Raw genomic sequence first — 13813 nt, forward strand, 5'->3', positions numbered from 1 at the left:
ACCATGTACAAGAGAACTTTGTTGTCTGGCGTCCATGGGCCCTCCAGCATTTAAATGAATCTTTAAACAGTAACTTTTTATCACAGTATTTGAAAATCCTGTGCCAAATGGTCGAATACTAGATGCTTTGTGGACCCCATGAACCTTCTTGGGGGGTCTCAGGATTCGCGAATCCTGATTTTTTTTTTTTTTAAAGACATTTGTGCACTACAGCTGTGCTTGCTGCACAGCGGAGGTTGCCCACCAGTGGTGGCTTGTGGGTAGGAATTGGCTGAAGGTCAGGCCCTGCACCCAATCTATGCTGCCTATGACCAAGGCCATGAGCAGTGGGAGATGGCCATCACCATTAGGTTGGGCATAGGCCTGGCAATAGGCCACAGACATTCACTGAAAAAAACTAAGGTTAAAGTGAAATTATGGTTAGCTTTATGTGGGAAAATGCCATTTTTGCTTAGTCACCCCCATTTGTTCTGGACTGTTGCTGCTGAGATTTTGGTTCCGCACACTGGGGCACTGCTAACCAGGCCCCAGTGCATGTTCTGCGGCGCCTAAAGCATGTCAAAATTAGCTACACTCCTGATTGGCAGATTTACCTTACCTATAAGTCCATACTATAGGGTATAAAATTGTACCCAGGGCCTGTAAGTTAAATGTCACTAGCAAATTGCATCACATATTGTGTCACCAATAAAGGGAAAATGAGAAGTATGTCTCCAGGCCAGATTTAAAACTGCTAATTCGACCTGGTAAAATAACCCTCTTGCCAGTCCTAAACCTTCCTTTTTCATACTTATAATTCACCCCTAAGGTAGAGAGCCTAAATGCCCATTGGTCAGGGTGCATGGTATTTAAAAAGGTGGATATGTATTTTATGTTTCGCATCTCCTGGCAGTAAAAACCCTACAAAGTAAATTTTTACTGTATAAAGGTATGCTATACCATTGGGAAGCACTGGGTTACATTATACCTTCTTGTAATGCCTGGCTTCAGTTTGGGAGTAGCTAGAACAATGATTCAAGGACTAATTTTATTAGTAATTTAAAATCCAACTTAATGGTCAGGGCGGATTTTATATTTCTAGTTTGAAAAGAACACTTTAGGGAAGTTGTCATTTTCCTGTCTGCACCAACTTACCTTTCTGCCAGTTTTTACTATCACACTGGAGCTAAATGGCTCCTTGATTTAGGTGTAAAGTGTCTCCTAGAGGTAAGTCAAAGGGAGGGGGGGTTGACCTTCTCCTGACCGGATGGTTATCTCGGCACTTCCCAGGAACTTAATGAACTTCCAAGGTTGCCTACGCTGTCATGGACATATGTAGTGCACACCTGGGCCTGTCTCCTCTATTGTCCTGGTGGCCAGCCAGGTACCACTCCCAGTGGGAGAGCAGGTTCCTCCAGAACTGATTTTAAGTGACCACATGCAAGGTTTGCCCATTATCTTAGCCACACCTCTAGGTTTGCATAGGGACTTCCTCTGTACAACGGAATACAACTCTACCTTAAACCAACATAGCAGTAAGGTACACTGTGGGCTAGTTAACAATAAAACACACAGGACGTGCTACAAAAGTGGGAAGGGCCCTCAGTGGGACGTTTTACCCCATTGTTTAGGGAGTGGCCAGGAGTTTAATACACCCACAGGCTAGCACTAAGCATACATGTGGCACCCCCTGTACCTACTTTATAAAACTGCTGGGTCTGTGGTAGACAGGGGAAGGACTACACCTGCTGTTGTAACCTGTGAGGAGAAACTTAAGGGCTGAACCTGCTCCCACTTGTACCTAGGACTGAGATGTGGACTCTGGTGGCCAGTTGGCAACCTCCTGTTAAGCTTCAGGGGCACAAAAGCTGCAAGAAACCCACTTTCCTGAAGAGCACAGCTGACCAGATCCAACTGAACCTGCCCGGGACCATCCTGGTGACATCTGCTGGAGTGATTTCTGACCTCTAAGTGGTATCCCTATGATCATGTGGTCATTCGCGAAGTGTAAGAGTGTTATCCTCTTCTCTAACCCTAAAACCTAGGTCTAAGAAATGTTTCAAGGACTTTTGATTGGAAAGCTGACAGAAGACTGGGGTAGACCTACCATGTCAATCCGACTTTGGTTGGTGACAGCTGGGCTAAAGATTCAGGTTGCTTCTGCTCAGAGTTTTTCTACAGGAGCAAATCAGTTTCTGCAGAATGTCATGGAAAAGAAATCTGGCCTCATAGAGCGATATTCGGGTACAGTTTGCAGCCTTGCCCCACTGGAAAAATCCAAGCTCCAAAAAGTCAAAAGGTAGAAATCTTCACTGAACGAAGGTGCCAAAAGTAAGCATGGACCATCCTTGGGAGCAAATTTTTTGATTTCTCCTTCTCTGATCTTTCCTGCGAAAAGTCAGTGGCTTTACTGGGACTTAGTCCAACGGTTCTCTGGCCTCGTGGAACCCATCTCAGCCACACCTTGCTGCCTTGCCCCATTGAGGAATTTTCACTTCCATTTCAGAGATTAACCCCCAGATGCATCAAGCACCCATTTTGCGATTCCTTATTAGCGAAAAATAAGGATTCACTAATAAGGAATAGCAAAATGCTATGCATGAAGATCTCGTTTAAAAAATAGCGATTTCTTAAAATTCCTTAATTGCGACTAAATTTCTAATTTCCTTAATACCTCCCCATTCATTCCTATGGGCCCAGAGGCCCATAGGAATGAATGGGAAGACAATCTCAATTTGCGATTCTCAATTAGAGAATCGCAAATTGAGATTGCAATTTCAAGGGTCCCAGGGTGTCAAAAGGACACCCTGTTGCACCCCTGAAATCTGCATATGGGTACATCTTGCACAAACACATGCCCTAAGGGCATGTTTGTGTGTAAAATGGAACTTTGAAAAATGCACTTTAGTGCAATTTTCAAAGTTTTTGCAAATTACCATGAAGTTCAACTTCATGGTAATCTGCGCCCCCTATTAGCGAAATCGCTAATTTTTTAACTTTAATGCATTGCATTTGAGATTCCTTAAATGCAATAGCAATTTAAGTAATCGCCATTTTGCGATTTCTTAAATTGCGATTTTTGCATTTGGGATGATGCATCCCAAATGCAAAAATACCGGTCGCAAAGGGGCAGATTCTGAGAATCTTCCCCTTTGCGAGCGGATTTTAGCTTGATGCAGCTGGCCCTAAGTCAGATGGTAAAAATTGTGTTCGGGCTGACCCTGTTACTGTATCCAACCCGTGCTCCATCATAGTCGGCCTTGAACCTTACCCTTGTCCCAGTCCAGCAACACCAGTTACCCGCGGTTGGCAAGTTCTGCTTTCTGGCACTTTTTAAAAAACGTTAAAAATTCATATCTTCAGTTACCCTTATTGGATTTTTGTCATGTTGGTGTCATTTTGTTCAATAAAATATTCTCTGTTGTTTTATAATGGAGTGGAATTTTTATTATGTTGTTTTCTACTTTTTAACGGTTTTGGTACTTCTAAATTCGTAACGCATTTTATTAATTTAAGCCTGTGTGCTGTGCGTCATAGCTTCCAGGGGTTGAGCACAGGTTTAAATTACCGATACCTTTAGTGAACCGAACAAGAATACTGACATTATTACTTGTGGTTGACAAACCTTCACCCCAACTAATAATCCACTTTCTCATACTTTGATTATAAGACTTTAACCATGCGGTTTTTTTCAGTTTTTTAAAAAAAATATATGTTAAAATGTGGATGGGGTACAAAACAAAACCTGGAAACCACAGAAATTCACCACTTATTGGTTAGGTAAACTAACTAGAAATCATGTTCCAATCATGACCTTATACTGGACATCAGTAATGAGGTGTTAAATGCTGTAATTGATGACATCATTGATTGCATATCAAATGACATTATTGATGGTAGTATACAGATGTAGCAGTAATTTTCCTTTGACTGTGCACAACGGAAGTTAGCAGACACGACCCAGTGCCCAACTCAATGTGAGTTACGAACCCAAACTGCGTACGGCCTTCAGTCATTCGGGTTAAGAACAGTTTGTGAACGCACATTTAAAAAATAGAATGCTCATTGGGGGAGGGATTTTTTTTCTTCGATTTGTCCTAGGGTTTTCAGCTTCGAAGCCTCTGGTTGGCTGGCCACCCTTCAAAAATGTGTTCTGTACTAAGTGGGGAACAAGCCTCATAAGGGAGCACGGTGAGCCAGATGGCTTTTAGTTCATCCTGAAAAGGGCCTACCAGAATTTAAAAATAAAACAAAAAAAGTATGTTGGCTGAGCTCTGCAAACTCACGTTAAAGAGTTAATGCATCCCGCAAGGCACAGAACCCTGCAAACATGTGTGAAAGTTCGTGGATCCTTTACAGAGTTTTCAAACTTTGAAAATTCTTGGACCCACGTTGGCTAGAGTTCGAGGACACTCACTCCTTGGATGTGTCATAATTGGGAGGGCTTGATTGAACCCTAGACACATTTAGGGGCTGTGCCTTGGTCTGATTAAATTATTGCTTTAGTAGTTGGCGTGGGTCCGATTTTGTTTTAGCAGGTGCATTCTCAGTCAACCCCAAATTTTAATTTTTTAAATTTTTTTAAGAGTTTTATATAGCGCGAACTTGAACTGACCCGAATCAGTTATCAGAGCGCTTTACATAGCACCAGTTACGTTACATGAGGACACACTTTAATTTTTTTTAGGCACAGGGAGATTACGTGATTTGCCCAGAATCACAGGGGGTTGTTGGCGTCGTTACCGAGACTCGAACCAAGTTCCCCAGGTCCGAGGGCGAGCGCCTTAGCCGTTAGGCCAACCCCTCTCGTAAATTTGTATTTAAAAAAGTGCGAAGTCCTTGGACTCAAACTAGCGTCCGAAGATACAGCACACTTAACAACAGTGGCAGGACTTCCTCTGAATTCTGCTGACTTTTTGCAAGGTAAAGAGCATTCTTAAGTTTTCATTGGCTGACATTTCATATATCCTTGCACCCCATTGGAAGGTCCCTCCTCCATCACCTCAGGATCAGAATTATACATTACAGTAGTGCCGTATTGGCCAGATGTGCATGTATGATCAAACCATAGCTATTAAAAGAAATGTTTGGAATTTGAGACGTTTTATACATCATTCAAGGAATGAATGAACGAAAGATAGGAAGGAGGAATACAGTGAGGGTGCTAATTGCTTGCTGAGGGGGACTATGAGCTCTGAGGAAAGCTTTGTGGCTAGAAGAATGCATGATCTTGCCACAGTGCCTGCCATCAATTCTTCTTGAGTTCTTCACTTGCACCTGCAGAGCACAAGAGGGTTCTGGACACTGGGAAGGCAATTTTACTCTTCAGTTCTACAATATAATAAGTATTTTATTTCAAAAAGGGGTTATAATGTTGCTTTGGTGTTCTGAAAGCGCAGCTCATGGCAAAAGACTTGGTTGACCGCGCTCTGAAGAGCACCTGCTTCTCTGTCTTGACTCATTCCTCATGGGGGGTGGGGGGGTTACGAGTCACCCCGAAACCAAACTCCTTCGAAGAGAAACAATTTATAACTTTCCTAGCACAAAAACACAAAAATAGATGACCGCAGTGTGCACAGCATGTGAAAACCCAACACAACAGGATACAAACGGATTGTTACAGGTAGGTAATGTTTTTCTCATTCCATGACGTCCAGAGCCCAGTATATCATTAGGTCTAGACCGTAGCGTGAAGTGCATTGAAAAATGTCTCCGTTAAGGTTTTAAAAGTAAAACATGAGTGATATCTTACCACCTTTGTTCATACCCTTCAATAACAAAGTGAAAAAAGCTCATTATAGTCAAGATCTACATAGGCATCAGAGAAGGGTTGCCATGTCATAGTAGCCCTAGTATTGATATCAATGCTTCTCTGATTTCGGAATCCTGTCATGGCTGAACTGTTTGGTCGGTTCGTACTGGGTAGGCTGGTACCAAGGTATATTAATATATAACATTATTGCATGCTATGAATAAAACAAAAGGGTCAGTAAAGGCAGAAGTGGGCAGAGAATACATGACATCTGAACAATTTACTTTACAACATGACAGTCGGAGAGTAAAGCTGAACAATTTTCACGATCGTAATAAATAGTGTTTCCCATATTTTCCCCAGTTCAGTAAGTCCGTTAAGCACTTCGGAGAGGAGACTGGCAAAATCCAGCCTGATGAGTTCTACGGAATTTTCGACCAGTTTCTCCAGGCCTTTTCGGAAGCCAAACTAGAGAATGAGAAAATCAAGAAAAGGAAAGAGGAGGAGGAACGCCGAGCACGAATGGAAGCGCAGGTTAGCGGAAAAAGTTAAATTCAGCCTACTTTGTCACACTGGTGTGTGTGTTGCACTTTTTTCTGGTTTCAGGCTTGCATTAATTGTAGTTTTGGTTTTCTATTGGAGGATTGCATAAACGCTTGCTTAATTTGTACAAATACCTAATAAATTGTATCGAATGTTTGGAATTTCATTATATAACCCCTTTGTTTATGGTATTCATCCTCTGAAATGCGGTACTCAAGCACACACTGATGGAATAGTATATAAAACAGATTGTGAGTGGATAGAGGACACAGGGCAGACAAGACATCCTAGTTTATTGTAACTATTTTCAACATTTAGAACAATCCAGCATCTGTAGAGTCAAAATTGGTTATTCATATGCTGACTCTGGTGGATCTCATTTGTGGCTGAGGTGTGGTGGGACCCTGTATTGTACTCCCACTGTGTCAATAAAAAGACTCAGAATGCTGTGACGGAGGTGAGAGACCTCCAGTCCTGTGAGAGACAGTTTGTGTTTTAGTGCAAGCAGAGTGAGGCACTTAAATCCTGAGACTGCCTAAAGGTTCCTTTGAATTGGATTAATAGAAGGGTGAAAGAAATAAAGGAGCTCACAAAAGTCTAACAGTAGAACTACAATTCCTTGAAGTCAGTTACGTACTGTGAAGTAGTCTCTAAGCCTCTTACTGCAGTAGTTCCTGAAGACCGGTATGGATTCACTTCCCCTCTTGTTGCGCTAATACATTAAGACTGTTCAATATTATTTGTCATTGGTCTGGCTTCATTGCTATAATAGTGTGGATTTATGAGTGTTTTCTAGGCTTTACTGATGAGAGGTAGATGTATGATGTGAGTGTACCATGAGTGGGATTGTTTCACCAGGAGGCAGTTGAGTAGAGTTCCGATCTGATGATGTCATGGCGTATGGTGTGGCACTGTCCCTCTGTAATGGTGAGTTTCTCAGCTAGATATGTTGGCATTTTGTTTTCTGGGGCCTTGTAGGTGAAACAGTTTGTCTTAAAGATGCTTTGAGCTTGGAGCGAGAGTCTGTGTTGTTTCTTCAGCAGTGGGTTCAAGTGGTCGACCAACTACAGGTCTTTAATGAGATGTTCCCAAGCATGAAGTAGGTCTTAAACAGTTGTTGTGAGGTGAAATGGAGGCTGTTAGTGTGTTGGTGCTGTAATATCAGTCAGTGTGTCGATCCAAAGATGTCATCACCAAGAGGGCATCAGTGAAAATTCGGCCGATACTCCCACCTTGATCAGATGAAGACTTTCTGATTTAGTAGATGAACCAAAGTAATTTAAAAATATTCCAGGTTATTGTGACTGAAATTTGCCAATTAATGTCTGCTTTGTTGTGTTGGCAGAAGCAATATTTCCACAAAGTAATGTAACAAATGAATTAGAGAAACCAACATATCTTCCTGCCAAGCGATATATTCATTAGAACATTAATTACGGGGCCTTTCACAATTTTCAGTATGTTATCTGTCAATGACAGGGCATGAAGGACAAACTTAAGGGCAGATTAGGGTGGCGGACGGATCGTCACCGCCATGCAGGCGGTGGCGATCCGTCTGCCATCTGTGTCCATCCGCCACCAATTTCCCCCCCCCTGCCATAGTACAATGGCGGGGGGGACCGCTGCGGACCGAAACACCGTCCGCCGCGTTCGCCTTGCGGCCGGGGCAAGAAAGGGTTCATATGGCTGGCGGTGTCTTCCAGACAACGCCAGCCATATTACGATGACCGGATGCAGATGCCTTTCGGAAAGGCATACAGGCTTTGCTTTGCCCAGAGTCAAGGGGGTGGGGGTGCACATGGGGGGTACCTATGGTACCCTCTGCGTTTCATAGTACAACATGGCAGGCACCGCGCGGTGCCTGTCATGTTGTGCTGTGAAACACACAACATGCATTTTTGACATTGCGGCGGACGGTGCTTTCAGCACCATCGGCCGCAATGTTAAAAATGCGGGATGCACCCACCGCTGTGGCGGGTGCATCCTAATTCGGAGCACGGTACCTCCGCCCTTGGGGCGGACGGTCCCTGCCCCAGACAGGATGGCGGACGGACTTTGTCCGTCCGCCATCCTAATCGACCCCTTAGTTTTAAATGGAGTTGAAAAGGTACTTTGGAAGAGCCAGAATTATGAGCGGTGGCAATGCTTATTCAAAATATTAATTATTATTATTATCAATGTTTTGTGTACATATGTTTGCCCAGTCTGCTATGGTAGCTCAAATTATAGCAAGATATAGTCTCCCTTGAGCAATGGTTGGCGCATTTAATTGATTTAGATATCACAGCTTTAATGGTTGGTTTAAATCCTACCCCTGTGAGGCAACTAAAACTTGAGCAGTATTTGATTGCTAACCACAAATATTTTAGAAATGATCATTGCTGGACAGTGTTTGGCTGAAACAACTCCTTAGTTTAGCACACAAGGGGGTACATTGAGGTTAGTTGATGGAGTTAAAACTGTCCATCGATCTCACACAGTAATTTAAAACCAGCATTTGCAATTTCTATCGGTCTCACAGATATTGAAAAATTCTGGGAAGTTTTTTTGGTTGATGAAGCTGCACTTCTCACTGACATGTCCAGCTCAATGATCACCAAGTTTGGGTCAGGGCCTGACTATGCCCACCTAATGTCATTTTGTTTTGTTTTTACAGCTCAAAGAGCAGCGTGAGAAGGAACGCAAAGCCAGAAAAGCAAAAGAAAATGGTGAAGAAGGAGGTGAATTTGATGACCTTGTTTCAGCTTTACGTTCAGGGGAAGTTTTTGACAAAGACCTGTCCAAACTGCAGCGGAATCGTAAACGTATCAGCAGCCAGATAACGGAGGGAAATCGGGAACGACCAATCACGAAACTCAACTTTTAACTAACCTAGAATGAAATCTAGCAGAGACTTTAGCAACAGTTTAAAGTGACTAGAACCCATTTGAACTTCATCACACTGCCTTGTAATCGAACATTGGCTGTCTACTTGTATTTCCCTTTGTCTAGTTATCGACGTGAGAAGACTGTGTATATATGTTTTGTATATAAAAGAGCAAATGATTGAATGCATGTCTAATGTGTGAGTACTCATTCATTTGAGAGTCCAGAGAGTGAATGGATAGGTGTGCGTGTCATGTAAGCAAGTCATTTGTATATATGTGTACAGAAACCAGACACATGTATGCATACAAGCTATGTATGATTTTTTTTTTCCTTCCTAACCTGAAGAACTATTTCTTTTTTGGTGCTCAAGCACACATTGTATCTGTCCTCAGAGAGGCAACAAAAATGTGCATTCACATAATAAAAGAAAATGTCATTGGAGAATTTATAGAAGGTTTGACTTCATTATATGAATGCATCTAAAGAGTAGATTTGAAATTCTGGCGGTTGGCGCTGGAGCGTCTTCCATAGCTCGCTGAACCTGCATAGTTTGCATGGCTTCAGTATAAGAATCTTTTAAAAGATGGAGTTATAATGCCCATCCATGTCCCTCCCCTTCTTGAGATGCCAGTAAGATATTGACCCCCACCTACCAGATCTCCTCCTTTGGAATATATGTAAAAGGAACCGCTGCTGTGTCTGAAATTTCCCTACACAGTTTAAAAAGCATGTGGAAAATCATTTATTTGAGTTTTTGAAGTGCACATGGAATCTGTATCTTGGGTCATGAATGACAAACATGGAGGGAGACCCTCTGCCTAACCGATACCGTTAAAGGTGATGAGACTTTTCTTGGGCTGGAATTGTTTTTATTCATGAAGAGTGAGCCCTAAAATGGTGATAGCAACATTATTTTTTGTACGTTATGAAAGCTGAGGCTAGGATATGCTCTGTCTTGTGCAGCTAAGTCACGGAGGGTGGTGTCCTATTGTTCTACCTTGTTCTTAATCTGAGCAGCGTGTAAAGTGTGTATCCTTTATCAGCAAGTCTGATTAGTCTTTGTTATAGACCTGTTCTGAATCGTGGGACAGGTAAAACTTTTATAATCTGTGTAGAGTGGCCGTGGGATGGGAAGACTATTTAAAATGATAAAAGCTTTTAGTAGGATTGAGGTATTGAGAAAACCCTTATTGCACCTTCTTATTTTTTATGTATTTTATTTTGTGACCAGCACATATGGTGATGTCTGGCTCGAAGCGGAAGAGACATTTCTCAGAATTTGAATCCAACGTATTTTTATTATTTTAGATTTAGTCTTTTCTAACCCACTAAAATACTGTGCATTTTCCAGAAAATAGATTCTAACCTGAAGGCCATCTAAACCAATGCAGAGACTTTTCAGTGGCTACAAAAAGATGCTAAGAAGCCTTTTGTCTTTAAGGTGTTGTTCTCAAATAGTTTACTATTTATGTACTGTAGTTAAGAAACAAACTGCACAATTGCATTCCAAATTAGAAAGCACTCAGGGAAACACACTGCAAAAAGAAACAATTGGCAAAGAAAAGTCTAGAAAAAGCGCAGGTTGTTATCCGTAAATCTTACAGTGCATACATAACATGGACTGTTATAAAATCTCCGTTTTATTTATTATTATTTTTTTAATCTTAGAACCAGTACTGTTGTCTAAATGTTTTTTTTCCTATGGAGGTAGCAGTGTTCCCTTTCAACACTGAAATACTAATTTGTCATTGCGTGGCTGTAAAGAAAAAAGTCTGTGATGTGATATTTGAATGCTGTACATTTAAAGTAAATCTTTAAATAGAGGGCACATTCAAGAGGAGATCTGTGCTCTCCAAAAGCTGTGAAAAGTTGCAAGATATGTTTTTACATGTTTCGACTTTGCAACATGCTACACGTAAGCAGCTGGACCTGTTAAAAACAAAGTTGGAACTAATCAAAAGTATAATACTGAAACAGCAGAACATTTGGAATCCAAACAGCTGGGTAAAATTGCAAAGATTCTGAATGAACTTTGTATAAAGTTTATGGTTCTCTACCTTATCTAAAGTGCCTATATTTATAATTTGTTTTTTTTTTATTTATGTATTATACATGGGGTTGGGAATAAACAAGGGACTTAAGTAACTGTGTATAAAATTGACACTTTTCTGCCATGATGTTCTGTCCATGGAAAGAGGCTCTTGAACCTACCTCCCATCAGTGGCTGGACTCTAACAGCTTTTGAGAAAGGCAATAATGTTAAAAGTATCGCAGAAAAGACATGCAGCGTTTCTGGTGCAAAAATTGTTATGTCTCACTATCCCACCTCACCTAAATTTGTTACGTTTTTTGCCAGCTAAGGTATATCTTCAGGCGCTGCTCCTCATCTTTCGGGTGCTTCTGGGGCTAACTAATAAAAGATGTTGTGACTTTTGTTTGAGTCTGATATTCAAAGTTTATCTCTACCTTGGAAATGTCTTTCCTACAAAGGTTTTCCCCCGCATCTATGATTTACCCATTGTTTGCATTTTAAAGTCATTTTACACCTGCCTACAAGTATTCCATAGGTGTCTAGTATGCATCTATGCTGGCATTACAATAAATTTGTGTCTGTCACACCCACTACAAAACTAGATGATCTATTTTTTTACCACCCAAAATGCGGTCTTTTGATTGGTTTTGGCACAGTCCAGCTCACATAGAAATAGGGATGCTGATCTTTTGGGTGCTTTTTTGCCATGAAAGTTTGACTAGTGGTAGCATCCTTGCATCCTACGCCCATCCACAGAGAGCAGTCTTAACGGAATACACCCCCCGCTGAGTGGAGTCCGAGGGCTTTGAAACTTCCAGCCTTAGGTTATCTTTTAGGCTTTTGGTTGTCATGGCCTAACCCAAATCGAATACTTAACTGGAATTCAGTTTCTTGGATCTGGAAGACACAGCTGCAGAGAAGGTGGTGGCGCATGTGTTCACGAGGAGGATTGCTTAAGCCCACTTTTTGAACCACAGCATCCTGCCTTTTTCCTGCTTGAACTGTGTTTTAGGGGCAAGTACTACTTAATAGAGCAAGTCCAGTTTTAAAGCGCTGGAATAATATTTTATACTCTAGCACTGTTGCACTTTCTTTCAGCACATGAGGTCACTTGGTGCCAAGCTACCTCTTCTGTCCTGCAAACCTGTGTTGAAAGATTTCCTTTACTCTAAAGGTGCTTCCAGTTAGGTGCTCGTTTGGATGACTGAGCTTTTTGGCTATGCACGGTGGTATGTGGCAGCTCTCTTTTTCAGCCTTGATTACGGTTTGAAATTTAAGGCTGCATAGGGCAAGTAGTTGTTGTATTGAATGTTAGCTTGTGCTATGTAAGCCGCTGTGAAGGGTTACTCAAAACAATTTAATTGGATCAATGGTAGAGAAAAGCAGGAATGCAACTTGATTGTCTTTTGATACTTTCTGCAAATACATGAATAGTTGTCTAACTCTGAAAAAGAAACTAAAACTGACCAAGTAGGATGCAGAACTGAGGTTGTGTTGTAGAATCACTTTACCTAGTTAACATTTTGACTGGATCCTATCTCTCCAGTGGACACAGCTTGTCATTTTATGCAAGAATCTATATCCAGGGACAATACATCATGGGCAATAAAAAGTTACTTTTGAGGGAGCAATAGTTCTCTCTGTAAGATCTGTTCTTCATGGTGGCACACACTACTTCTACTGTTTAATCGCTATTCATGTTTTAGGTCTAGAACAATAGGGATGAATTGCGTCTAGTACTAGGACACAGTGACCCATGCAGGAGAGGATCCAGCCTCCCCTGACCTCATCTATTGGTCATATCACCTTTTTCAAAGGCTTCAGACACCTTGCACCTGGAGAGCACTTAATTCAGGAGTGTGCGTCCATGCAGAATTCATCATGGGGAGAACGATTATTACTGCGTAAGTTATGTGCTCCTTGGGTTTTAGGACGATTAATCCTTCACAGCAATTCCTTTTGGATACAGTTTTTTTAATTGTGTCATTTTTTCTCTTCTGAGGTCGCTTTAGGTTTTATGAAAGCCTCCCTCTGAGGCTTGTTTTGACTTTTTGTTATTTTCTCCAAAAAGATTGTGTGTTAGAAATTCTATGTGCCATTATAGAAAAAAATGTGTGTTTAATGGGTGCAGGTGTAACTGGTTGCTCTTTTCTCTTGGATGTGTATTTTCAGATTTGTAATAATGCCAAAAAGGACGACAATACTTTGTAAACTAAACTATATGTCATGGACCCATGAGCTTGGTAGTTGAAAAGTGTAGGTATTAGAAGCAAGTTTGTTATTAGTATAGCCAACAGGAAATGTGTATTTTATGGGCCTGTACAGTTTAAAACAAATGGCAATATGCAATAAAGAAACATGATACAATTCAGAGTAAATGTCTGTCTGGTGCCTATAAATATAATATACATTTTGGACAATGGCATTGGAAACAATTATTTGCTTAGTGAATTGGAAATTTTAAAGCAATCGTTCTGTTCTTGAGGGATCAACTATAATTTTATGGCAAGTTAAAAAATATATAACCCAGTCACGTTTTCTTGCTCCTTATTTATCTGCAGTGGTGAAAGACAGAATGAGCCATCTTGGATTGGTACTTGTGCACTTATTAGTCACGCACGCTGTATAGCCTTTTCTGC

The 13813-nt window shown here is 41.2% G+C and overlaps 1 protein-coding gene across 4 annotated transcripts in view; it reads left to right on the forward strand.

Annotated features, from left to right (window-relative positions):
• Positions 1 to 13545, forward strand: part of DAAM1 (dishevelled associated activator of morphogenesis 1) — a 652790-nt gene extending 639245 nt beyond the window's left edge. For 2 of the 4 annotated variants that reach the window (XM_078660609.1, XM_078660610.1), the window contains 2 exons: positions 6095 to 6265; positions 8931 to 13545. In XM_078660609.1, coding sequence (XP_078516735.1) covers positions 6095 to 6265; positions 8931 to 9140 — 381 coding nt within the window. In that variant the 3' untranslated portion in view covers positions 9141 to 13545. The remainder of the gene's footprint in view (positions 1 to 6094; positions 6266 to 8930) is intronic. The other 2 variants (XM_078660607.1, XM_078660608.1) reach the window with 1 other exon arrangement.
• The last annotated feature ends 268 nt before the right edge of the window (positions 13546 to 13813 follow it).

Source organism: Lissotriton helveticus, chromosome 9 (assembly GCF_964261635.1).
Source record: "Lissotriton helveticus chromosome 9, aLisHel1.1, whole genome shotgun sequence".
Taxonomy (NCBI): Eukaryota; Metazoa; Chordata; class Amphibia; order Caudata; family Salamandridae; genus Lissotriton; species Lissotriton helveticus.